At 44.4% G+C, this 27,954-nt stretch overlaps 2 protein-coding genes across 8 annotated transcripts in view; one reads left to right on the top strand and one right to left on the bottom strand.

The window, feature by feature from the left end:
* Positions 1-479: 479 nt before the first annotated feature.
* Positions 480-11,011, top strand: INIP (INTS3 and NABP interacting protein). Of its 3 annotated transcripts, XM_083420900.1 has the most exons (7): positions 480-746; positions 2,248-2,340; positions 3,292-3,373; positions 7,216-7,318; positions 9,374-9,433; positions 9,857-9,947; positions 10,736-11,011. In XM_083420900.1, the coding sequence occupies exons 3-7, from the start codon at positions 3,349-3,351 to the stop codon at positions 10,829-10,831; spliced, it is 375 nt and encodes a 124-aa protein (XP_083277026.1). In that variant the 5' UTR covers positions 480-746; positions 2,248-2,340; positions 3,292-3,348; the 3' UTR covers positions 10,832-11,011. The 3 variants fall into 3 exon arrangements, with proteins under 3 accessions (XP_083277026.1, XP_083277025.1, XP_083277027.1); XM_083420899.1 differs by lacking the exon at positions 2,248-2,340 and having other exon boundaries at positions 483-746; XM_083420901.1 differs by lacking the exons at positions 2,248-2,340; positions 9,374-9,433 and having other exon boundaries at positions 485-746.
* Positions 11,012-12,195: 1,184 nt separating this feature from the next.
* The window catches only part of KIAA1958, a 67,645-nt gene continuing 51,886 nt past the window's right edge, over positions 12,196-27,954 (bottom strand). For 2 of the 5 annotated variants that reach the window (XM_083419857.1, XM_083419861.1), the window contains one exon: positions 24,282-25,428. In XM_083419857.1, coding sequence (XP_083275983.1) covers positions 24,625-25,428 — 804 coding nt within the window. In that variant the 3' untranslated portion in view covers positions 24,282-24,624. Of the gene's footprint in view, positions 12,717-17,769; positions 18,315-24,281; positions 25,433-27,954 lie in introns of those variants that run through there. The other 3 variants (XM_083419859.1, XM_083419860.1, XM_083419858.1) reach the window with 3 other exon arrangements.

A 27,954-nucleotide genomic window follows, 5' to 3' on the forward strand; every position in this document is an offset into this window, starting at 1 on the left:
GTTTTAAATTTCAGTTCGATCTACCTACCTACCTACCTACCGTTTTCTGCAAAATGCAAACCGATCGCTATTATTATTAAGTTGCGGCTGTGTATGCGTGTGTGTAAACGTCGTGTCTAAGAGAGAGTGGCTTACAACAGCCCCGCAGTGTAGTCCGGTGCAACCATGCAGTTAGAGACCTTCAATAATAATAAAAAAAACGTAGCTAGTCCTTAAGAATAATAATAATTGAACAACAGTTGGGATTCTTCAACAGCTCCGATTTGGATTTCGGGCCAGAAATCCCACTCACGGGAAAAAAAACAGCAGCAAAGATCGTCTTTGCTAACGTTGCCCCGCTCGGACATCCTTCTAAGTCGCTCGTTCGTCCTCATCAAAGCATCACGTGAAAGTTCCAACTCAGCTCGGAAGCTGGCAGACGTGCGGCACCCCTGCACTTTTTATAAGTCTGCAGAGAGGCTAGAGCGTTGATTCTACCCTTTTCAGACGCCGCTAGAGATCGAGCGGTGGGAAGGAAAGGGCGGCGAGTTTCCTTTCGCCGCGCGCACGCGCAGACGCGGCGAAGCGAGTTCATCGCTCCTTCATCGGGAACGTCAAGTTCGGAGGGAGCATCCCAACCGAGGAAGAGGGGGAGCCGCGGGAGAGCCCATCTGTGCAAACGGGGGTGGGGAGAGCAAAGGAGAGAAAAAGGGAGAGCAAACAACCCACGTGAAGGATAGGGATGAATTGGGATTCCCACCTGCCAGGTATTTTAAACTGGGGCGGGGCTTTTGATTGATTGATTGATTGATTGATTGACTGAACATATTAATCCGCTAGTCTCTGTCCCCTATCCTACCCACTATGCATATTTATTTTTATTTTTAAAATAATGATTAGGAGATTGTAACCCTCCTTGTTCCTGTTTCAATGCATAGGAGTGTAAGGAAGGGAGGGAGGAGTCGGAGTCAGGGCTACCAAATAAGAGCAGAGAGGATCAACAGCTTTGGGCATAGTTTTTTTTTAGGAGAAAGTGTAATAAATCATTGTTAAATTAGTGCAGATTTCTGCTGGCCGGCTCAAATAATGCATCGACTAGCTCTGATGGGATTTAGTCTCAGGTAGGTGGGTATAGAATTGCAGCCTTTTTGTGGGTTTTATTTTCTTAAAAAAAGCTTGTCACAAGGTTGTGCATATGTCTTTAGCAAGCTTTTGTTTTATACAGGGTTGTTTGTAGGGTGCTAGTCCCACCAGGTTCTCTGCTCCACTCTCTTCTCAGCTTTGACTGGTTGAGGACAGTAAGGTTGCCTATTCTTTTTCTGGGCAGGACAGCTTGGTCATTAGTGCCTGCGTAACAAACTAAGGAAGAGAGGGCCTTCTCGGTGGTGGCACCCACCCTGTGGAACGCCTTCCCATCAGATGTCAAGATAAGTAACAATATAACCTTCAGGAGACATCTGAAAGCAGCCCTGTAGTATATAGTCTATATGTTGGAAGCTGCCCAGAGTGGCTAGAGCAATCCAGTTAGATGGATGGGGTACAAATAATAAAATTATTATTATTTTAGAGTCTTATTGCCATATCTCATTCTAAGAAGAGCTTTACCTACTGACAATTGGCCCACAGGTGTGTGCAGGATGTTTCATAAGGGTGTGCACCCCCCCGACCACCCTAGATATCAAAATTTGGGATGATCTTTGAGGAAGAGATTGGAAACATTTTGTTTGTTTGTTTGTTTAACTGCACTTTATTGCGTTATCTAAACCTTAAACTGAGGTTAACCTGAACTGTGGTTTGTTGAAACAAACTAGCTTCCGAGCTTTTCTAGTGGGATGTTCAAAATGAGCCAGTATTTTTTTTGCCAGCTTAACTCTCCTCTTCTGAGCAAATGGGTGACCAGCTGTCCCTGAACGTTGGGTATCTGGAACTCCAGATTCCCATTGGTCCATTTACTTTGTTTTAAAGCATTTTTATCCCATCTTTCATGGAGAAAAAAGCCAACCAAGGTGGGTTGCAATGAGTAAAAAAATAAAAGCCGCAATACCATGCACATTTAAAAACAAGCTACTAAATAGGAACAGCCGTGGGGAAAATAACAGTAGGAAGCGCCCTGTTAAATCAATTTTACAGCACAGTTAAAAGCAAAAGGCCTTTCTGGAAAAGGAAGTCTTCCCTCAGGTGAGAGTTTCAAAGTCAGGGCACAGCTGCTGAGGAGACATTTTCCCTGGTACCAATGAAATGTATTTCAGTGGTTGTTGGCATACACAGGATGGGAGACTTCCAGTGATGAGATCAGAAAGCACGCAGGTTCATACCTGTGAGCCTTCAGGTATCCTCGTCCTTAGCTGTAACATGTAAAAGGTAAAGGACCCCTGGATGGTTAAGTCCTGTCAAAGGTGACTATGGGGTTGTGGCACTCATCTTGCTTTCAGGCCGAGGGAGCTGGCGCTTGTCCACAGACAGCTTTCTGGGTGATGTGGCCAGCATGACTAAACCGCTTCTGGCGCAATGGGACCCCATGACAAGTGCCAGAGGCCACGGAAAGGCTGTTTACCTTCAAAGGACTTTTAAGACCACTACTAACAAATCAGTGCAGCTGTTTCTAAAAGTGGGCCGATTGCTTGGAGGTAGCAGCTCCAGTAACAACCTGCTGGCCACTGGCGGAGGAAGAGGAGTGCAGGGGGAGCACACTGCCCCTGGCAGCGCAATCCCAGTGGGGTGCCATTGCGGCTGCCCCCCGGCGGCGGCGCTGGGAGCCACGCCCCTGCAGGTGGCAAGCCACACCCCCAGGACGCGTGCCACATCCCTGCGGGCGACACACCACACCCTCAGGACACGCACCACATCACTGTGGGTGGCGCACCATGCCCCTGGGATGTGCGCCAGCCCCGCCCCCGCCTGCTCTCCGCCCCCGCCGCCCCCGGTGCTGGAGCATGAAACTCTGCCACTGCTGCCGGCTGCATTTATGTGCAGGTTTTCAATGCAATGACCTTTTTAAACAAAAAACAAAAACTGATCTTTATACCATGAAAGCTTATGCTACAATAAACCAGTTAATCTTTGTGTTTGCTATAATTGTCTTTTACTGTTTTAATGGTGTTTTATATTTTATTGTATATAATGTTGCAGCCTGCCGTCTTATATTGTACAAATTGGCAGCGTTGAAAATACTGCTATAAAGAAATAAAACCAACCTAGCTTCTACTTTGTATTGTTTGCAACCATTCCCGAGAGTTGTTGGTCGAAGATTTTGCTGAGCTTTGGAGTTGCATGCCTTTATGTTCACACATTAATTTCTGTTCATTTTGATAGGTTTTCACATAGCAGGTTATAGCTGCTTCTTGTTAAATTAAGGGGAAACCTGGCAAGATGGCTTCCAATCCTCCTGGACAAGGTAAATGTTGCATTTCCGTATAACTAGGACCACAGATTCTCTTTTATGTGGAAAAACATGCAATATCCCTGCTAGCTTAGAAATCAGCATTAGAAATAATTAGAAAGCAATATTAGAAATGTCCTGAGGCAGTAAATCACCCTGGGTGAATTGGCTGAAAAAATAGGGAAACTTATAGGTAGATAAGGAAATCCTACTGTCATTGAAGATTGTTTTACATGAAGCTTCTGAATGTGTAACTTGACTGTTATGGGGAAAGGTTGTGGAGCCTATACCCAGGGATCAGTTTTGTAAAATGAACTTTTCTCTCATCATCAGTGCTTAAAATAATAATAATAAAGCATTGATCTGTTGGTTGTTTTTGTCGTGTGAGAGTATATAAAAAGAGAACCATTCATGGATCATTTCCTGTTTCTGTAATATGTGTTAATATAGAGTTGACTCTTTTCCTTATTAAACTATCCTAATTGTGGTTGCCAGACCTCCAGGTCTGATCTTGAGTCTCGAACCTTGCCTGGCCCCCTCTTGGTGGCAGGCCTTAAGTCTCCAGGTGGCTGAGAGTGCCTTAAAGATAGATGATAGATGATAGATAGATAGATAGATGATAGATAGATAGATGATAGATAGATAGATAGATGATAGATAGATAGATAGATAGATAGATGATAGATAGATAGATAGATAGATAGATAGATAGATGATAGATAGATGATAGATAGATAGATAGATAGATAGATGATAGATGATAGATAGATAGATAGATAGATAGATAGATAGATAGATATAGATAGATAGATGATAGATAGATAGATAGATAGATAGATAGATAGATAGATAGATAGATATAGATAGAGAGATAGACAGACAGACAGACAGACAGAAGACAGACAGACAGATATTAAGAAGCCTATACATGTTGCTTGCAAACTTCAGCAAACTGACAGGAGCTGGCTGCAGATTATTGCATTGGGGAGTGTCTCCCCTCCCCTTTCTCCTCCACTTTCCCAATTAACCTCCATCTCCAAAGCCATCAGCAGGGTTGCCTCGGGTCTCAAGAATGGGCCCTGAAATCTCAGGGTCTGGGATGCTCCTGACCTGGCAACCCTAATCTAATTTAAAGTCACAGTACATTTCAGAATTGTGTTATTCTTTGTGAAGGATAAGGACCGAGACCTTTTTATTTAGCATTTAAATCACTAGTCCTAATACACAGCCTGCAACTTGAGGTCATTAATTAGTCTTTATGTGCAGATTTCCCCAAGGACACCACATCCATAATGCCTTGCATTATTCTGTCTGTGTGGTCACAGTTATTGGAGGCAAGTAAAATATTCATACTTTAATAATTCAAAGGAAATCTAATAAGCGACATGAATTCTCCTTAATTGTTACTGAGCATGTGGGAGAATACATCAGAATGTAGTTTGTTGTAAGAAAGAAAGAGGTTGAGAGAATTGGCTTGTAGATGGTAATTGTGCGAGACGCAATTAGGTTATTGTAAGTGGTGCAGTAATCGCTTACGCCAACCTTCCCCAAGCCGGGGCCATCTAGATGTTGCTGGACTCTAATTCCCATCAGCCCTAGCCAACATGCCCAATAGCCAAGGATGATGGGAATTGGCAGTCCACCAACAGGTGACGGGCACCACGTTGGGGAAGGCAGGGCTACTGTATTCTGTTTCTAAGCTTTGCTAGTCTGTATGTGGATGATTATTCAGGTCCAGAATTTGGTAGTCTGGCTCAGGAGGGCAGAATCTCTACTGCCAGGAGAGACCCTAGCCTGCCTTTCTGAAAAATAGCAGAACATCCTCCGTAAAATTCTGCAGCACCCTGGAAAGTACATACAGTGGTGCCCCGCAAGACGAATGCCTCGCAAGACGGAAAACCCGCTAAACGAAAGGGTTTTCCGTTTTGGAGGTGCTTTGCAGGACGAATTTCTCTATGGGCTTGCGAGTTCCTGCGGGTTTTTTTCCGCTCCCCACCGCCTTTTTCTAAGGCACTAAGCTGCTAATAGCCTTTTAGCAGCTAATCCGCTAATCCCTTAAGCCTTTAATCACCGCTAATAGCCGCTAAACCGCTAATAGCGCTAATCCGCTAATAGGGTTGCTTCGCAAGACGAAAAAACCACTAGACGAAGAGACTCGCAGAACGGATTCTTTTCGTCTTGCGAGGCACCACTGTACATTCTTCCTCTCAGCCCAAAGTCCAAATCAAGCCCATTTATTGTGCTTTTTATGGTGTAATGGCTGAAGGGTGGTATATTATTATTATTATTATTATTATTATTATTATTATTATTATTTAAATGGTGCATAATCAGGTGTGCCAATCCCTGACTCTGAGGTGATCATTGGAGGCTTGGACTGAGGAGGAAAAGATCACCTCCTGTGCTTTCTCCTTGGTCCAAGGCAAGCTTCCAGAGCAACAGAGAGGCCAGGATCTGAAATCTTGGAGACCTGTGGCCAGTCAGTATCCCTACTTGACTTAATAGACCATTGGTCTGATTTGGAATGAAGAAGCTTAGGCATATGTATGGATATTTCTCAGCTAGAGTACTAACTTGGTAAAGAGACTTTGGCATTCAAAAACAAAACAACCTCTCTTTGTCCTGCAAGATTCCTGCATTTCACAGGGTTGGGCTAGATGAACCCTATGGTCCCCTCCAGCTCTACAACTCTGCTTTTTGCCATGTTAGTGTGCTCACCTCCTTAAATAGGCATTCCTGAGAGAACTGTGTTCTCATGTATTTGTACATTGGCAGCGTACGTCACTTTGGCCAGGAGTCCCCATCACTTCACCTCCCCAGATGAGGGCATAGGTGGCAAATACCCAAATCTTACAGATAGTTCCCCTTTCTGGGCTCAGAGCCCAGCACCCCAAGCCCACAGATAAGGAAAACATCAAAGCAAGTCCATTAGCTTATAGCAAAGCAAGTGAATATAAGCATCAATGAGCTCATGGTGACAACCACCACCACCAATTAATTGGGGGGTTATATTGAGTACCAAGATGGCATTTGCAGAGTTTCCAGAACAATTCACCTTTGGTTCAATGCCCTGAGCAAGGGCTGTTCACTTTTAAAGTAAAATATGTATGTCTCACCCCACATTCCCTCCAAGTTGTTGAAGGTCATGCATGTGAGCTGCCTCCCTCTTCCCATTTTATCTTCACAACAACTATGGGAAGGATGTCCAGCCAAGCAGCAGTGACTGGCCCAAGGTCACCCAGTGAGCTTTATGGCTGGGTGGGCATTTGAACCCTGGTGTCCTGGGTCCTAGCCCAATGCCCTAGCTACTACACCATGACTGGCTCCAACAACCAAAACTCTGAATCTTAAGATTTTATCCTGTTCCTATGAGTGGCAGAAGAACACAGACACATATATATGCCTGATTTTTGCCAAACCTTCTGCAATCAGCCATGGCACGAGAGTTTCACACATATAAATTATTCCGGTCACAAATGTTTGGCATTTATAGACTAAGATGGTTGGAATTCAGGAATCTATGCTGAGGTATTTCTAATGGAGGAAGCAGTGCTTTTAATACCAGAAACCTTATTGCAGTGTAAAACAGACAGCTCTTGAAAGCCAGGCTTGAGATTAAAGACTTATTTAAATGGTTAGTATGGATGACATTGTTAGGAAGGTATTTCATGTTGTTAATGAGGAGAGGGGAAAGGAAAGTTATAAATAGACTTCAAGGATTGTGCTCGTTGGCTCTGAAGATTAATATATTCATCATTGATATTCATCATCATTCGCTTTAAGCCAGTAGGGTTACAAGGTGGCTCAGAGAAATAGGATGCATCAGTAACATTTTACATTCCTCTCACTCTTCCCAGGCTTTCAGAATAAGAACAGGGTTGCGATCTTGGCTGAGCTCGACAAAGAGAAGAGGAAGCTACTGATGCAAAACCAGTCTTCCACGAATCACCCCGGAGCCAGGTACAGTATGTTTAGAGACCTGTCTCTTCCTTTCAGTCTTGCTCTCAGATCAAAGAGGAAAGCCACATGCAGCTTTCTCATGTCAGCTGCATGTTCATCCAATAAGCCCGTTTCACAACAGAGTTGTGCACTAGTTGTTCCCCAAAAATGTAGCTTTGAGGAGGGCAGCCAGCATGTTCCTTGGATTTCTGTCTTCTGACCCTCTCCCATTGCTCTTTCCCTCTGGAAGAGGAGAAGTTAAATACAGTTGAGGTTGCCAAAACTGATTGGGCTTGTGAATGCATTTGCAAACCAGATGAACTGTTGTGAGCACAACACAGAGACAATAGAATGCTTTTTTCAAACCGAATTTCAGCACGGGGAGGGGACCCTGTAGGCACCTGGGGATGTCTTTTTGGTTGCATGTGTGCCCCACACACTAGCAGCCCCGATTTTATTTTATTTTAAATCTATTTTCATCCACTCCTCAGACAAAGGTGGCTCTCAAAGGCAGCTAACACACTAAAACCAGTGCTTTTTTTTCCTTTTAAAAAACATTTAGGGGTACTCTCATTTTCTTATTCATATTGAAATATGAGGCCAAACTTAGATTCACAATATGTTTAGGGGTATGTGTACCCCCAGAAAAAAGCACTGACTAAAACACACTGATCTTAATAACCACAACACCATATAGCTTTTGTTTATTATTTGTTTGTTTGTTTGTTGGCTGGTTATTACACCCAACATTTCCTCTTGCTGGCACCCAGAGTGGCTAACGTAAATCTCAATAAAATGGCAATTGAAATTATCAAGCAGATCAGTAGCAGCTAACCTTTAAAATACAATGCTGCAGATCAGAAGTACAAAGCACTACAAGTACATCTTTGTGTAGAAAATTGGGGTAGAAGTTATCTAGATAAACGAGCAAATTATAAAAATGCAAACACTGAAGGCTGCCAGCAGTAGAAGATGAGAATGTTAGAGCACATATCAAATTACAGCAGAAGAACCTCAGTAGGTTCCTGGAACCCATCAAAACCAAACATTTTCCCTCTGTGTTACTAAATCTGGGTCCATCTAACTGATTATTGTCTCTGCCTGACTGGCAGCAGCTCTCCACAGAGTTTCAAGAAGGGCACATCCCCATTGCTACCTGGAGATGCTAGACATTGAATTGAGAGCTTTTGCAAACAAGGGAGATGCTCTACTACTGATCTACAACCCTTTCCCAGTATTTAAAAACCTTTTCAGAATATTTTTTTAAGGAAAGCATAAGTTGTTCATTTCCACACTTAAAAAAAAAACCACACCAGTCTTCTTTACAGTTTTATTCCTTCTTAGGTCTATATGCACACTTAGTGAAGTGCATGCGATTGTTTGATTTCTTAGGTGCTCTATTTCAGCACCAAAACAATTTATCAGAGAACTAGGTGCAGAAAGCTTCTTCCGTCCCTCTGCCTCTCTCTATCTTTCAAATATTTGTTATAAAATGACATTGAATAGCTCACAGGAGCATTTGTGTGTCTGAACACTTTTATTGCCTATGTAGACATTCAGTTTTTCAGAGCAGTTGGGAAAGCCTTGCAAGGTGAACGTAGAGGGGAAGATTTCGTCTCTTTATTAGGAGTGCCAAGTTGTCAGAGACTGCCAAGTTGTCATTGTCAGAGATGCATTTGTATTTTGCCCAGAGCGTACACATAACCAGCTATTTCAGGGCACTTTCCCCCAAGGAAGTAGCAGAACCTCACAGCGGCCAGTCCACACCTTTTCACCATCACCTCCAAACCTCCCCTTCCAGATGTTGGACCTTATCGTAGTTTTTCTAGACCTGAGATTTTACAGTAAGCCACTGAGATGTTTAAGTGGAACCTGAAGGGAACAAGGAATATGTGTGACTCTCTCTTATATCAGTTCTTCCTCTTTCCCATACCCCAAGAGTTTAGCCTAGAACTTGATTTATTGCTCATGGTGTAGTAGTAGCGTTTTTGTGCACTGTTAACTTGTCAACATGTTGACTATGGAGAGACCTTGTCCGGGCTCGATCTCAATGGGAAACTCTTTTCCTGCATACAGAGTTCTGCAGCCACTCTTCCAAACATATGAACTCCCCATCCTGAAGACTATGGACCCCTGGTTAGTAGTGCTGTTTTATTCAGGTATCACTTAGGCAAGTCATTGGGTGGCGCTGGTGAACGAGCAAAAACAAACCAACCCCAAAATGTGCCAGGGGTTCCCCTAGCATCATTCTGCTGCATGACTTCCAGCTGACTTCCTTTTGGCTTATTCTGGGGCAGGGCTTTCCTTTCCATTTGACTTGACCTGCCTCCGCTGGGGTGAGAGTTCCAGAACAGAACGGTCCGCCTGGTGTGTGTTCACACAAACACCGCCTTGCATGATCGAATCCCCCCAAAATTTCAAGCCTTGTATTTCCAAGTAGGAGATCATGGAACTTTCTTGACTCTGAAATGCCCACCCCACCCATGATCTCGTGGTGGCTGTTTCCTTTGCTGCACTTGTGTGACGCCTCATTTTCCCCTTCCTTTCTGTTGCTTGTAGCATCTCTCTAGCTAGATCCTCCCTTAACAAGGATTTCCGCGATCATGCTGAGCAGCAGCACATAGCGGCGCAGCAAAAGGCCGCTCTGCAGGTGAGTCGTCCCAGTCACATAAGACTCAGGTTGGCAGGATCCGTATTTCGTTGTTTTGTTTTTTTTGGTCTTGGTGCGTTGGAAGCTGTTGCTCCTAAGGTCCTTTTTGCATGTGGTAGGGACCAAAACTAACATGCATCTTGCAGCTTTATGACTTGCACAGTGATAACATAGTTGTATATCAGAATTATTTGTGATGCGGTAATAATAGCATTGGTGCCTGGCCATCCTGAACCACAGGCAGAGGCAAACTCGGCCCTCCAGATGTTTTGGAACTACAACTCCCATCATCCATAGCTAACAGGACCAGTGGTCAGGGATGATGGGAATTGTAGTCTCAAAACATCTGGAGGGCTGAGTGTGCCTGCGCCTGCTGTACCACATCGTTTTTTTCATTTTAGATTCAGGCTCATTTCTCCCCTGCATCCTGACAGGCTGGAATTCAAGCAGCAGAGGATGCAAAGGGAGCCTGAAGAAATTATAGACAATCCCATAAGCATTAGCACCTGTCTTTTACATTGAATTCCAGATCCTGACTCTTAAGAATATTTCAGTTGCAGTGCCACACAGAATTAAATCCCATAGATGTCAAAAGGATTAAATCAAAAGGATTGAAACCTCCAATATAGAATTTTTTATAAAAAACAACCAACCACCACCAAACCACCTCTGAATCTGATTTGTGTTTTTCATGCCCTCCTATTGCTTGGCTAGCGCCGTGGGGAGGCTACTCTTGCATGGGTGTATTACATGTGCCATTTTCCAGGTGTTGTCTCTTCCTCTTCCAGCATGCTCATGCACATTCTTCAGGATACTTTATAACCCAAGACTCCGCCTTTGGAAACCTTATTCTCCCTGTGTTGCCACGACTTGAGTCAGAGTGAGACAGAGAGCCCTTAGAATGAAGATCATCCACTACTGCAGCTGCTGCTTCTCCAAACTTTCAGTCGATGGTTTGTGAAAATAAGAGAGGACTCAAAACTGATTTCTTTTTTACTCATTGTAATGGCTTTCATTTTTATTTTTTTTATTTTTGGTGGTGGCATTAAACTACTTAAAATGAATTCTCAGGCACCCTGTTTTTCTTTCCTTTGGTTTTCAGAGCTGGATATTACTATTTTGTACTTGAGTTGTGGTTTTCAATCTTTCCTTGCTCTTTTAGTTCAGTTTACCACATGCCCATCAATCTCATTAAGTAACACACCTAGTATAGCCCATTAAAGGTAAAGGTACCCCTGCCCGTGCGGGCCAGTCTTGACAGACTCTAGGGTTGTGCGCCCATCTCACTCAAGAGGCCGGGGGCCAGCGCTGTCCAAAGACATTCCGGGTCACGTGGCCAGCGTGACATCGCTGCTCTGGCGAGCCAGAGCCGCACACGGAAACGCCGTTTACCTTCCCGCTAGTAAGCGGTCCCTATTTATCTACTTGCACCAGGGGTGCTTTCGAACTGCTAGGTTGGCAGGCGCTGGGACCGAACAACGGGAGCACACCCCGCCGGGGGATTCGAACCGCCAACCTTTCGATCGGCAAGCCCTAGGCACTGAGGCTTTAACCCACAGCGCCACCCGCCCATTAAATACCGGTAATTCAGTAGAGCACACTGAAGCATCTCAAGGCTCTACTTGCATTATTTCCATAGTTGTTGCAAAAACCTTGTAAGGTAGGTCAGTATTGTTATACTGATGTTCCAGATGAGTGTGTGTGAGAGAGGGGGGGGGAGGTGTGATTTCCTTTCAGCCACCTAGGAAATTGATATTTGTGGTGAGCTTTGAACATTGGGCTTCCAGGACCACAGATCACATACTTAACCAACATTAAAGTGACTATCACATCACCAGCCTGCCCTGGGTTTGAATATTTTCAGATGTTAGTATTTGTGTGACATGTGTGTGTGTTTCAGTATCTGAAGACTGGGGTAAAAGACAACATTTGACTCAGGTTATTGCAGCAGCAGCAGCAGCAGCAACAATTTATTGATATGCCACCCATCTAACTGGTTGACCTAGCCTCTCTGGGTGGCTTCCAACAAATCAAAACCTCAAACACAGTAAAACAGCAAACATTAAAAACTTGCCTACTTAAAAACTTGCCAGGCAAACTTTAAAAACTTGCCAGGCAAAAACTTGCCTGGGCTGCCTTCAGATGTCTTCTAAAAGTCTGATAGGTGTTTATTTCCTTGACAGACATCAGCCCATGATAAACAATTTGTCTGCCACCCTTTCATATTCTTCAGTGATTCCCGCCCCCCCCCAAAAGAAAGGCACATGTGTATATAGTCATCACATAGAAGTCTTAAGCAGCACAATTGCTTAGTTGTGTAAACATTAACAACGACAACGACAACTTTAAAGGAACAAGGTAACAAATGCTGACAATTTCATGACAATTCATGACGAGATTCGAGAATGGAAGGTTGTGTGATTAGTGACAACCGTACAATTTCCAGTTGGGTCCTATTACTTACACCCTGTTCAAGATAACTCGGCCTGGGGTGTGGGAGATTGCTGCATTTTCTTGAGTACAAAACAATAGGCTTCAATTTTTAGGGAACGGAGCGCCCCTGCAACCAAAGTGCAGATTCGGGAGTTTTTAAAAGAAGTGAAGTCATCAGGCCCATGTTGCAGATTTCTTAAAACGAACCACGTTTCAAATTTTGACGAAAGCTCATACCAATAACAAACTTAGTTGGTCTCTAAGGTGCTACCAGAAGGAATTTTTTTCTTTTGGTTAGAACTGGGTTCTTAATCATGTTCTGCCACAAGAGGGAGTCTGAATAAAAAGAAAAAGAAATACTGCCATATAATCTTCAAGACTGGCAGGACCATAGCTGTGAAAAGAAGATCACCTATATGTCTAGGCAAATGAGCTAATCTCATGTCTTCTGTCCACAGAAGATTGTGTTGAAAATATACATGACCACACAACCCAGACCGGTCCAGTTTGGCCCTGATCCAACACTTCTTGTTGCATCACTTCCCAGTTGTGCATTCATAAACCAACATTCTTGTGCATGTCCCCCCCCCCCCCCACACACACACCTTGCTGGATTGAAATATTTGGATAAGCTTCCATTCACTTCTTCATTTTTGTCATTGCTCATCTCAAAATTGCTCATCCAAATGTAGTTGGCTTCCTACTTCAGTTAGCCCACCCTTAGCCGGTACGGCTGAGGACGCAGGTGGCGCTGTGGTGTAAACCACAGAGCCTAGGGCTTGCCAATCAGAAGGTCGGTGGTTCGAATCCCTGCAATGGGGTGAGCTTCCGCTGCTCAGTCCCTGCTCCTGCCAACCTAGCAGTTGAAAAGCACGTCAAAGTGCAAGTAGATAAATAGGTACCGCTCCGGCGGGAAGGTAAACACTCTTTCGGTGCACTACTCTGGTTCTGCAGAAGCGGCTTAGTCATGCTGGCCACATGACCTGGAAGCTGTCTGCAGACAAACACCGGCTCCCTCGGCCTATAGAGCGAGATTAGCGCCACAACCCCAGAGTCATCCGCAACTGGACCTAATGGTCAGGGGTACCTTTACCTTTACCTTTAGCCAGTACCAGTGGCGTAGCGTGGGGGTGCAGGGGGGCCGGCCGCACCGGGCGCAACATCTGGGGGGGCGCGCTCGCACTCGCAGCTCTCTGCCCCTACCTGGCTCACTCACTCTCTCTCACTGCAGTGCTGGCTGTGCGAATCCGATCCGAGCCGCCGGGTCGCCGCCCACTGTGGAGGGGAGGGTGCCAGGCGTGCGGTGCGGTGTGGAGAGAGAGCGAGGGACTATCTGGGGGAGGGACAGTGCAGCGGGGGGGGGGCGCAAATTACTTGCCTTGCCCCGGGTTAGGGGGCACAAATTACTTGCCTTGCCCCGGGTGCTGACAACCCACGCTACGCCACTGGCCGGTACGGGTACTGGTGAAATATAATAGGAGTTTTCATTCAAAACAACTGGTGGGGAAGACCATTCTAAGCCATGGGTCCACAAGTCTGGAACCAGCCATGCTCAAGGGGCAGTTATGTTCAGTATGAGTCGTATCTTTTGATAATTTGAACACTTTTACATTTCATAGAATTGTAGAACTGGAAGGGGCCATGAGAACAAATCAATATTTAGAAAGGCTGCATGACTTTTATCACAGAGAATTGTAGAGTTGGAGGGACACTGAGGGTCATCTAGTCCAGCCCACTGCAATGCAAGAATCTCGGCTAAAGCACACAGGACAGATAGCCATCCAGCCTCTATTTAAAAACCTCCAAGGAAGTTGAACAGTTCCACTGTCAAACAGCTCTTAATATCAGAAAGTATTTTCCTGATGTTTAGTCAGAATTTCATTTCTTGTAACTTGAAGCCATTGGTTCGAGTCCTACCCTCCAGAGCAAGAGAAAACAAGCTTGTTCCATTTCCCAGGCAACAGCCCTTGAGATACTTGAAGATGGCTGTCGTATTTCTCAGTCTCATCTTTTCCAGGCTAAACATACACATCTCCTCCAAGCGCTCCTCGTAAGGTTTTGTTTCCAGAACCTTGATCACCTTGGTTGCCCTCTTCTGCACATGTTCCAGCTTGTCAACATCCTTAAATTGTGCTGTCCAAATTTGGACACAGTATTCCAGGTGTGGTTTAATGAAGGCAGAACGGAGTGGTCCTATTACTTCCCTTTATCTAGACAGTACAGTGGTACCTCGGGTTACATACGCTTCAGGTTACATACGCTTCAGGTTACAGACTCCGCTAACCCAGAAATAGTGCTTCAGGTTAAGAACTTTGCTTCAGGATAAGAACAGAAATCGGGCTCCGGCAGCGTGGCGACAGCAGGAGGCCCCATTAGCTAAAGTGGTGCTTCAGGTTAAGAACAGTTTCAGGTTAAGTATGGACCTCCGGAACGAATTAAGTACTTAACCCGAGGTACCACTGTATACTTCTGTTGATACAGCCTAGAATAGAATTAGCTTTTTTTTTTTTTTTTTTTTTTTTTGCTTCTGCATCACACATACAGGAGCTCAGGTGCTCTCTGTCATTCACCTTTCATGGGATTTCAGGACTCTACCTATAGCTCCTTGTGATTCTCCCATGGTTTGGAGTACAGCATATTTCACTTATAAAATGTAGAAACGTTTCAAAATTCACACTCGAGAACTGAACTATTTAGGTACAAAATTCACTGGGGGTTTTCTTCAAAACTAAGGAAAATCTAATGCTCCGGTGAATGACATGCTTTTTTTCTTTGTCTGATGTTTAAAATTGTTTCTAAAATGGAAACATTTTCTCCCCCCTCCTGTTTCTGACACTATTTTGCTTCTCATGATCTATTTGCTGTCAAATGGATTCCAGGCAGCCATAAGTTAATATACTCCCGGGCTTGCCTAATGCACACAGCCCCATATAAATTGCGAAATCTTCCCATTTGACAGCTCTCTGCTGGCTTCAGAAGGAGGGAAATTTGCTGTAAATAATTATTAACAGTGAATTACAAACTGTATCCTACAGTCCCACCATAAATATGTCAGCTTTCTCAAAACAGGGAAAGAGGCTTTTATGAGCAACGAAGCCAGCATTCTGTGAATCACTGTCAGATCTTTCCTAGGTGGGGTGCAATTTATTATTTACCAGCTAACAGCAGTGTTTTTGAACTATGCAATATTTGTTGTTTACATTCAGGGATGTAATTGTGTCTCTAATCCCTTTGTAGTCTGGCTTAGGTAAAAGAACTGGAAAAAAACAGCTGGCAGCAGGAAGAAGTGGGAGAAATACCCTCAGGAAATCAAAGCTAGGTAGGAACTCCTTTGCATGTAAATCAGCGGCAATATTTTGCCATCATTAACTGTCAGAGAAAGGCAAGCCTTGCATAACACGAGGCTGCGTACCCAGCATACATTGAATGCACAATTCCCCCTGAAGAACGCTGGGAACTGCCCTTTGTTATTGGTGCAGGAAATTGTAGCTCTGTGAGGGGACACCTGTGACCCATTCAAATGTGGTTGACTCAAACTCTCGTCAGTCCCAGCCAAGATGGTCAATGGTCAGGAACAAAAGAGAAGGTGGCATTCATAAACATCTGGAGGGCAAAAGGTTAGGCACCCCCTGGTGTACACGATTGTGCTGCAAAACATACTATTTGGATCCTGGGCTTTCAAACACTAAATAGTGGGGCAGGAGAGCTGAAAATTATGCCAATACATCTCACATCTGGCAACCAATGTGCCACTTTGGTTTCAGATAGTACATGGGTAGAAGAATTTAAAAAGCCCACGACACACATTTTCAGAGCCCTCTAGCAGCTATGGTGGCTCATTTAGCAGAAGTCATGTATTTAGCATGAACTCTGGAAGGGTATACAATGGTACCTTGGTTTAAGAACAGCTTAGTTTATGAACAACTTGTATTCAGAACACTGCAAACCCGGAAGTAGGTGTTTTGGTTTGTGAACTTTGCCTTGGAACAAGAACATGCTCCGCTTCCTGTTGAGTGTGTTCCATTTGTAAATTGAGTCCCTTGCTGCTATGGGAAAGCATGCCTTGGTTTAATAATTCTTTGGTTTAAGAACGGACTTCTGGAATGGATTAAGTTCATAAACCAAGGTACCACTCTACAGCCATACCTTGGACCTCAAACGCCTAGGCTCCCGAACAAATCTGCTCCTGAATGATCAAAACTCGATGCACAAGCTGCAGGAGCTTCCTGCAGCCAGTGGAGGAGGAAGCCGTTTGGCGCCTGAGGCAGCGTGCCCAGGGGCAGGGCGAGCTGTCCATAGGGGTGGGATGAGCCGGCCAAAGGGGCGGGCGAGGGCAGGGCGAGCCACCTATGGACGCACTGTGGGGCCTCCGGAGTCTGCCTGCCTCCTCCTACTCAGCTGCCCTACAGCTGGGGGGGGGGGAGGCAGCAGGCAGACCGTATGGGCAGCGTGGAGCCTGCACGCGCCCAAGCCACCGTGTCTCTCCCAGGAGAGACGTGTGGCTCAGGCGCGCTTTAGGCCCCGCGGTGAGTGCCGCCCAGCATTTCGTCACCCCCCTCAGTGGTGACACCCGGGGCGGACCGCACCCACTGCACCCCCCTTCCTCTGCCCCTGCCTGCAGCCAATCAGAAGTCGTGCTTTGGTTTTCGAATGTTTAGGAAGTCGAACGGACTGCCGGAACAGATTCTGTTCCACTTCCAAGGTACGGCTGTATTCGATTCTAACCAAACTAACCCTACTCCACTGAAAGACACTTTTGCAGATTTATGCGCAAGCTGCTAAAAAGCATGCCAATATTAATTTGGGGTGACCTGCTTTCCATGTGGCCACCTCATGCTGATGCAATCCATCACACAACTTAAAGGGCACACACTATGACACTCCACTCAAACATTAAAGCATCATTCAGTTTCTTACTCATAAAAAGTTGCCAGTGAAACTTTAAAGGCCACAAACAAATGTTCTCCCCCATCTCCCCCCCAACATCAAGTGCTGGCAGCTTGGTCATCCTCTTGTGTCATTCATCCCTAGCCAGCGGTGGAGCAAGCCGATTGGGCACCTGAGGCAGCACATGTGCCCTGCACCCACGGGGGGGGGGGGGCAGCCGGGGCAGGACACTCCATGGGGCCTCCAAGCCTCCTCCCACTCAGCCACCCTATAGCTGAGCAGGAGGCAGCAGGCAAACCATTTGGGGCAGTGTGGAGACTGTGGACATCCAAGCCACTGCGTCACTCCCAGGAGAGACGCATGGCTCGGGCACGCTGAAGGCCCCACAGTGAGTGCTGCCTGGCATTTTGTCACCCCCCCTCAGTGGTGACACCCGGGGCAGCCCGCCCCCACCGCACACACTCTTCCTCTGCCACTTCCCTAGCCTCCCACTATGGAGGAATTATTATGCTGAATCAGGGGCACCCGTAACAAAGAGCGGAGATCAGATGGCAGTCTTATTAGACGGAGCAGAAGTGGGAAACTCCAGCCCAGATCCAGGACACCCCTTTAGAGCGAGGGAAAGTGAGCGTGAGAGAGGGAGAGATAAGTTGTAGAGAGAAAGTGTCGCCGCAGTGTTTGCAAGAAGAAACAATCCTTGCTTTGTTCTGATGCTTCACACCCAATGAAGAGGCTGCAATAAACTAACCAGCATAAACCAGGCAGTTTTGGTTTCACATGAAAGAACACTTGATGGATAACTGAGGTGGTGAGTCTAGGAAGGAGAATGTGCACAGAAAGACACACACAAACACGGTTGTAGCCCACCACCCCTCATATTTCATTGAACTAGTTACTGAGGCAGCGTGGTGTATTATTATTACACTTACTATTATCATGAGCTTAACCTTTCCTCTGGGTAACTAAATTCAATTCTTCCAGCCGCCTCACCCAAAGAGGAAAGTTTCCTTTGTGTAACGCTCACCATCAGATTAATTTAGCAGATTCCTAGGAAACAAAGACAGATTCTTGACCTTGGTATGTCCCTGCAATGTTACATTTATCAGTTGTTGACAGCTAAAGCCTCAGGATTTTGGAAATGGCTATTTTTGCCCCCATCCCTTAATCATCAAAAGCATTTGTTGCCTAATTGACGGTCCTGGTGTTTCGATATCAGAGACATCCTAGGATGTTCCACATCTGACTGCAGCACTTGTAAGAAGAAAGAAAATGGCACCAGCTTTCTAAACTTCAAAGGGTAAGAGGGGAGACAGTGCTGTGACTGAAACCGTGCCAGCAGTGTACTGAAATCAACACACCTTATATCTCAAATTAAATTAGCTTTTGTCTCTTGTCGCAAATCTGAACCTCTCAGGAGGGTAGCCACAAAGGCTGTGTGAAAATAGCAATCCTTTTCCAAGTAATTGGCTCCCAGCTTCTTTCTCTGCAAAAGGTCAGGTTTTACAAGGGATGCTTTCAAAAACAAAGTCTCAGGAGTCCAGTAATGGCCACTTAATATATAGCAGAGTTTACTTTTGCTGCTGATAGCTTTCCAGAGAGAAAACACTAAATAATATATCTCTGGGAATGCAGATAATAAAGGGTCTAGAGAAACCAGAAACTTTCGATGAACTTCATTGTATTTACAATATTGTTCTGGACCATATTGTTTGCTGGTTTCCCCTCAATTTCAGACCTTACAGTATATTTCCATTGCTGGACTGCTGTCATTCTTTTACAGAAAGGATACTTCTCCTCCACAAATATGCCTGAAGAGTTCCCACAACTAGATGGCTTACATAGGAGACAGCTTATGATTTGCGTTTGTGTAAATATTATGGCATATATTTTGTTTTGATTGGTGTTTCTATCCCCCAAAACATTTGTGACTCCTCGCCCTAAGAACAGATTCAAACATGCTAAAACAAATGTGGTACAGTCCTCTTATGAGATTGTAGCACTTCAGAATGAACTGGAGAGATATTCTCCGCCCCCCATTTTATTAGAACTCTGGGTCACCAAGCAAAACCGACTGATAGGGAAATCAAGAAAGACAAAAGGAAATTAGGCGCAATGCATAAAAATTGACTATATTAATTCAGTGGCAAAAGAAGCAACAGCAGGTACAGTTGAACCTCCACATCCAGAGGCAGTATACAGTGGTACCTTGGGTTACATACGCTTCAGGTTACATACGCTTCTTACAGACTCCGTTAACCCAGAAATATTGCTTCAGGTTAAGAACTTTGCTTCAGAATGAGAACAGAAATCGTGCTCCAGTGGCACGGCAGTAGCAGGAGGCCCCATTAGCTAAAGTGGTGCTTCAGATTAAGAACAGTTTCAGGATAAGTACGGACCTCTAGAACGAATTAAGTACTTAACCCGAGGTACCACTGTAATCCTGTTGATCAGATGCTGGTGATAAACAACAGAGGCAGTGCTTTTTTCTGGTGGAATGTGCTGAAACACAGTTCCACCCCCACCCCCGTTTTTGGTCACATCTGCTCACCTTCCATTTTAATTTTTTTAATTTTTACGAGCAGCCTTAGACCTGGCGTTGCTTGGGAAGTCTAAGGAAACTCCACCATCAGTACGGTTTTGAAAGATTCGGTCTGCCGCCTTGATTCAAAATGGCGTCCAGTTGAATTCAAACACAGGCAAGATCCTTTCTTTCCCTTAGGAACCGGTATGCAAAATTTGGTTGCGATATCTTTAGAAGTATCCAAATGCATAGTGAACGAACAACATTCCATATATATATATATATATATATATATATGTATATATATATACACACACACATATATATGTATTTCTTAGAAGCACGTTTATTCCACTTTTTCATCAGAGTCCTCAGGGCTCCTCGCCAACAACTCTCAACAACGCAATGGGGGCATTGAAAATCTTTAACTTTTAAAACAAAACAAAAACTTGTCCAGACAGCCTGATCTAGTGAAGCCCAGAATGGAGAGTTGAGGTAATTGGGAAAGAATCAAAAGTGAATTCTATGGGGCAAAGATAGAAAAAGAGGAAAAGGTAACAGAAAGGCAGTGGAGAGATTCGCTAAGCATACGTGAAAAAGAAAACACTGTGCTGACAGTGTGACTACCAAAAAATTTTTTAAAAAAATTTCCCCACAGCTAACATAGCCATGCAGCCCATTTGAATTAATTCTAATGTAAAAGTAGACCTCAGAGAGATTTGAACTGCATACCCTTGGAACAGAGAACATAACAATACTCGAAAACCCAATCTTGCATAGCCATTCATTCCAAGAAATGAGGATTCTTTTACCAGATAGCTCATGAATATCCCTTTGTCCTTTTGAATGCTACTGAAATGCTACACCAGAATAATGCTCTACTTGGTCCTTGTTGGGAAGTGACAAAACTGAGCCTATCTGTTTTACAAGTTGTGCAATACTGGATCCCCGTGCAGCGATGAAGTTCACTGAATTGCCTCGGGCATATCTTCGTCAGCCATGCCTACCTGACAGGGTTGTTCGGAGGATAATATGAGGAAAATTCCATTTCTTTAACTGAATGTGTACTCATTCTGTTGGCCCATTTAGGAAGCAATCCTATATACACTTTGAACATTGAACTTAATCGGACTTCTTGAATAGGCATGTACGGATTGCATTGTTACTAACTTTCATTAAAGAGCTAGCACATGGAATTTATTTTGTATTCATGAATCCAGAATGAGAGAAAGAGAACGTGATATTAAGAATGCTTTTTTCACATCCTACCTAAGAGCCTTATGGGAAAGGACTTTATTCATTCTAAGTTACTCTGGTCTTTAACTTACTGTCTTTAGGCCAGTTAATTGGTTGATGATCAATTTTAAAGGTGAGGGAATTACCTTGTGGGGGAAGAATTTTGTATATATTTAAATATTTTATTAATAAGAGAACATACCGTATGTTCAAATGCTGGATTAGATTAATTTAATGATGTAATTTAGAGCCAGAGTATTTTGACATGCCTTGAAATGTATGTTATAGTTTAGAAGGAGGAAAGATCACAAAAACTTGGAAAACAAAGGATATTGAATTCCATCTGAAGGATATGGGATACATTTGAAGGGGAAACTGATTCCATATGTTTTACCATAAGTCTCAGTAATTACACACAAACATACACAATTTTAATTCCAGATCTTTTCACTCCCAGTCTCTGAAATTATTGTGCTCTGATATGTCTGCCTGTCTTCCTATCCATCTATCGTTTCATCCATCCATCCATCTACTGCAGAGCATAATTACAAAGATGGGGAATGAGGTTTAACATGATATAGACAGCCAACTGTAGCCAAAACAATAGCTCCCTCAGAAGAAGGCGTCAGAGCCAAGAATAACAAAAGTCCAAACATTCGATCAATACTTACTAGGGTCATATTTATCATGCTTGTTGGGAAAACAGGACAGACACAATCAAACTCTGATTTTCATTGGTAAAATATTAGACTTACTTACCCTGAATGCCAAAGACAGGCAGATGTCTGAAGGGCAGAAAGAGGAGGCAAGGGGAGCAGGAGGATGATCCAAGGGAAGGGGGCAGTGATTTGTGGGGTTCTGTGCCACCCATGAGGCAGCGGAAGAGGAGCAGGTCAGGCCATCAGAGACAGGAGAAGAGGAGGCAGAGGAAGAGTTTTAGGAAGGCTTAGAGAGGGAAGAGACAGTCCCAGAGAAAGTTGGGCCTTTAGATTCTCCTTCCCCACTATCTCCATGGACAGATGAAAAATGGGTAACCAACTTTCCTTTATTTGTGATTATTCAAATCATTATCTCTACTTGTCTCTATTAACTTCAAGGTACATGTGGGGGGGATAAGCCTGGTTTTGTGATGTAATGAACAGGTAGGTGGATACACCTGCAGTTTAGAGGAACATAACCTTCTTAATGCCAACCACAAGTGGAAACAAAACGACTTCTGCTTCAAGAGATATTAGCCTTTAATTGTGAAAAGTCTCTCATTCCAAAGACGTATCTCTAGGGTTACAAAATCTAAAACAGCATAGTAGAAAATATAATTCGTAGGTCACGACTCCCATCGATCTACCACACTGTTCCAGCTTCCTGGAATTGCCTCAGATGGAAAGGCAATAGAGCAAGGATAGAAAAATCTGTGCCCACTTCTCCCTGAACTCCGACTGCCATCAGCTCCAGACAGCACGGCTAGTCAGGGATGATGGAAGTTATAACACAATGACATTTGCTAGGCTACAGATCCCCTCATCCCTGCAAGAGAGGAATGTTTTAACCAGAACTAATTAATGCCAAAGTAATTTTTTTCCACAAAATACTTGCAAATGAAGAAAGCTATAAATGGATGTTCTGTAGAACCAGAGGGTGGAATTAGGTGTAGCCCAAAGTAGGGTATATGTGTGGAAAACAAGGTCTACTTGAGCAATATTATTAATATTTATTTTCCTTATTTATTAAATTTGTATATCGCCCTGTACTTGCAGGTCTCAGGGCAGTTACAATATAAAATCACAAAATAAAAACATAAAATACATAATAAAAACAAAAACAACCCAATAATCTCTTTCCCCATAGGGCTTTCCCTCCCTCTCTTCTCATTGTGTACCCCATCAACCTGTGCTGGAAATTCTCCCAATGCTCCAGAGCAGATTTAGGGGTTGTGGCAGCACATAAAGTAGAGGGAGAGAATCTTGTTCCATGAATACATAAACGCATTTGAACCCCGCTCAGAGCCAACCTAAGTTAATCCCCTGGATAGAAAATATCAAACTTCTCCAAAACATTTAATCTATGGAAAAGACTCTGGCCTGATTCAGACATAACACCTCTCTATCTCTCTGCCTAGGTTTTAAGTTGCAAGCATCTCCTGTTAACCCTGGATAAAATTAACCTGGGTAATTCTGAATGTAGTAATTAAATTACAGTCACAAACTGAAGAGGGTGTTGTCATGAATGCACCAGGCTCAGCACATTAGCTGCAGTTGCACACAACACCAAAACCTGATGAAAATGTTTTCCAACAGTCATATGTGATGCTGAATGAGGATAAAGGAGAAGATGCAAGAATTAGCATACAAGAGGGCAAAGGCAGAGGCAGTCCATGCAGGATCCAGAAATACACTGTCTACCCCTTAACCATGGCTCATTGTACATCCAAACTCTGGATGAAATTCAGTGCTGCTGATCAAAAGACACAAAATGGCTTTTGATCCAGTAGAGGGGTCTGCTAATGGAAGAGGAAGGGAGGCAATATCCTTTTTCCCTTTTCCCCTGCAGCCCCCCTGCACCACCCTTCATGCTGTACTGGAGGGTCTCCCAAACCTCTAGAATAGATTTCCAGAGGACTGCACTTTATCTACTTGCACTTTGACGTGCTTTCGAACTGCTAGGTTGGCAGGAGTAGGGACCGAGCAACGGGAGCTCACCCCGTCGCGGGGATCTGAACTGGCCACCTTCTGATCGGCAAGCCCTAGGCTCTGTGGTTTAGACCACAGCCCCACCCGCATTCATATATCTCCATATATGTATATATATTCTTGACATTTACAAATAACCTACATTGTTGGTGATCTAATACAGCTACTGGGCTACTGAGCCTCTTTCTCTTGATCAGTTGGCTTACAAAGCCTATTCTAAAAGGCACTGATAAATCAGACTCCCAAAGCAATTTTACTGCATGTAGAAGCACAATGTCCTAATAAAATATCAACATAGTTTAGGGGTAGATATCGGTTTGTATGAAGGTGCAGCCACTTCATTAACGAAACATCAGCAGGTCATACAATATACAACTGCTTATTAAAATTCACACAACAGCCAGCCTGCAAGTGTGCAAACTGAAAGAGGCTCTTGCTGCTGTCCAATTGACTTGGAAGTGATAGAAGGCTAACATGGTGTTAATTGAGTGGATGTAATTAACTTGCATTTTATATGTATATATGTGTGTGTGTATATATATATATATATATATATATATATATAGTAAGTAGCAGCAGTGGCTGGAGAGGCTGAGCAGCATGGGTAGGTAAGTTTAACCCTTTCTCCCCTTTTGTGAAGTTGATAAAAATAGCTCTCTCCGCCCCCCCCCCCCAAAAGCTGCTATTTGCACATGGAGGGAGGTTTTCCTTCCAATGCAAAATGAAGCACCAGGGATTGGGGCAATTATCACTGGGATCATAGCAAAGGAGAAAAGACTACAATACCCATCACCTTCAACATCCATGCTGTTCAGCGTGTTCTCACCCAACCTCTTTACAGGTTTTTGTAAAAAATTAAAAATGCAGAGCAATTGCATTCAAACAATTAACTTCACACCTAGATTGGCCCTTACTAATAGGAGTTCAGAGAGCCAAACTTCCGGGAGGCCTGGGTGAAGGAGATGAAAGTGAAGTTCTCGCAGTGGTCAAGCTTGACCTTTCTGGCCAGCTTTGGGACGACCCCCCTCAGTGACCGCAAGCCCATCCTCTGCTCCTCATACCAGACGCTGCCCATGCCAATAGTCTCTTTCCGAGCAGTCAGGTAGAAAGGTGACTTGCCTTCCATTTGCGAAGGAGGCCGGTGGATGTACATGTACTTGTAAAGGAGGCAGTAAGGACAAACCTTGTGCCCTTTGGAGTGGTCGTGGTATATCTGGCCGTAGCACACTCTGTTTGAGCCCAGCCTTTTCTCCCGTTTCACATTGTCTGTTCTGGCAAAAAAGGGCCGGTTCTGTGAATCTTTCAGCAGCTCAATGTCCCCGTACATTAAATCAGCATGTTCCTGAAGTGTCCTCATGTTGAGGTACTGGCTGTTGTATTTTACCACAGTGGACAGCAAGGCTACTGGGCTCCCGTCACCCAAGCACCCAATCCTCCACATCTCTTCTTCGTCGGAAAGGGAAAAATAGATGATGTTGCGAGAGCGGGCACCAGACATCCCAGCCTTGCTGAGCACCCTCAGCTTCTCCTTGAGCTTCTTGGTGGAAGAACCAAAGCTTCCGCTTGTGATGGAGAAACCAATCCCAGCATTCTTCAGGATCCGGTCTAACCCTCGGCGGATAGCGTGAAGAGAGGTGGCCAGGAAATCAGAGCCGTCGGTTTTCTTCACGGTGACATAGAAATCTTCAAGGAGCTCGTTCAGCTTCACCGCTGGGATCTGGCTTGCAAGGAATGGGAGCGTTTGCATTAACTCTCACAGAACGATTTCCCCTGCCCACCATGACCACCTTTTTTGGTTTCTTTGGTTGTTTAACAAGAGCTGGGTCTGAAAAATTGAACTGAGCTAATGTATTAGCATTCAGACAGTGGTGTAGCATGGGTTGCCAGTGCCCGGGGCAAAGCAAATATCCTTGGCACTGCTCGCCAATAGGCTGGAATGAAGGGGCAATAGTTTAGTGGCCTATCCAAGTGGCAGCCACAGAGCTCTGCGAGTGTCAAGCACAGCAGAAAGCGGGAAGGGGGATTAGTTTGGAGCAGGTATCTTTTTAAAGCCTTTGCAGAGGACAATCTAGCAACCAACTGCTCCTCTGTCTACCCATGTGGACATGGGAGATTTTCTGTGTGGTGGGGAGGTTGCACAACTATTATTGTTATTATTACTACTACTTTCTTCCTTTTTCATTTGAAATTTTGTGCCCTTAAGAATTTTGCGTCCAGGGCAACTGCCCTTGTGACTCCGCTCATGCTACACTACTGCACTCAGAGCCAAACCAATCTTTTGCAGAGAATTGACCTTGCAGATCCAAGGACTACTTGTGGTGGCAGCGGTCTGGATCTGCTGCCTGAGGCAATGGTTTCATCCTGCCTTATGGGTGGGCCAGCTATGCTACACTGTCTGGCAGTGGCTCTCCATGAGTTCTTTCCCCCAGTCTTACCAGGAGATGCTGGGGGTTGAACTTGGACCCTTCTACCACTTACTTACTTCATGGTTCCAAGGACCATGGCAAATTCCTTATTCACAGGGCTGGCCCAAGACATTTTGCTGCCTAAGGAGGAGCAGAAAGAGCACTCCCCACATCTCGTCAAGGTGCATAGTACCCAAGGCCAGCCAAGTTATTTTACAAGGCAGGAAATTCCAGAATTGCCTCTCCCACTTCCCCAGCAGTAAAAACATAATAATGATATGTTAGATAACTATCCGCTTGCTGTCTTTTCGTGGCACCCCAAATTCATAGCTGGAGGTGGCTCCATCTAATGGAAAGGATATCTAAAGATAGTTTCTCTGTGCAGGAGGGACTTTGTCCCAGATTTTATCTTGTAAACTGCCCTGAGATCTTTTGATGAAGGGTGATATATACCGTATTTTTCGCTCTATAAGACTCACCAAACCACAAGACGCACCTAGTTTTTGGAGGAGGAAAACAAGAAAAAAAATATTCTGAATCTCAGAAGCCAGAACAGCAAGAGGGATCGCTGCGCAGTGAAAGCAGCAATCCCTCTTGCTGTTCTGGCTTCTGGGATAGCTGCGCAGCTTGCATTCACTCCATAAGACGCACACACATTTCCCCTTACTTTTTAGGAGGGGAAAAGTGAGTCTTATAGAGCAAAAAATACGGTAAGTCATCATCATCATCATCATCATCGGGCTGGTCCTGCTTATTCCCTAACTCATGTCTAACAATCATCAAATTACCATGCTGTAGCAGAATACAACGCTACCTGAACCAAGGAAAGGAAGTTGGATGGAACTGAAATGCCCCAGTCAGAATTGCCTTAGGGTGACTCATTCCCAGTCTCTGACCAGTCACCAAATCTGGGGGCAGGAAGGAATTTTCGCCCAGATCAGACTACTGCCGACCTTCCATATAGCCCCTTCCCTGCGCTACCTGTGGCACATGGCTTCCAGGTTTGTATCATCTTCAACTGTTTGTTCTGCAAATGCCTTTCTGCAGCAGCAGCAGCAGCAGCAGCAGCAGCAGCAGCATCTCAGTTTGTGGAGCACTGAGGGCCAAACTTGCCCCAAGGTTCAATGCACCTATGCATTTAACATGCTTGTTTGTAAAGGGAAAAGGGCAGACGACTGTCCAGAATAGGAAATTTAACCCCCTCACCTTCCCCAACCCCTGGGGTAAATAACTCTTCTAACGCTAGAATTTGCTTTGAGGGAAATTATCTGTTGACATCTACAGCACAAATGCTAGCTTCCATGAGGGTTTGTCCTCAGTGGCTCAGCAGGGGAAGAAAGGGTTAAACTCTCCCTCCATGCCTGCTATGATATTACCAATCTCTCCTCAGCTGATGCTATTGGCATTTCTGTTTTTTAAAGAAGCTCTGCACATTGACAGGAAAAAACATATATCGAACAATGTGTCTAATTTGGCCCTGAGATCTATAGCCTGGATTTTTCCAGCTATTAAATAAACAGCTGTCCAGCTCTTACATTTTCCCTGTTGCACCTGAGTAGCAGAAACTTCCCATCCTGCCTTGCCACTCAGATCTACTTACAGCCTCTATAAAGCTCATAATTAAAAGGAAAGCTTTAAGCTGGTTATAATGAGATGCTGGCATAAACAGGAGGAAGGCATGAATAACATTGCCTTTGATGCTGAAAGCCATGAAAGTTGCAAGGAGCCTTTTTCTTTGTGTTGTCTCATCACAAGATTAATTTCGGCTATCTTATTTCACATCTGTACCTCAGGCTTTATTAAGCTACACGGAGACTTCTTGGGCCTGTAGCCAGAAA

The sequence above is a fragment of the Podarcis tiliguerta genome, assembly GCF_965153285.1.
Source record: "Podarcis tiliguerta genome assembly, chromosome: 17".
Taxonomy (NCBI): domain Eukaryota; kingdom Metazoa; phylum Chordata; class Lepidosauria; order Squamata; family Lacertidae; genus Podarcis; species Podarcis tiliguerta.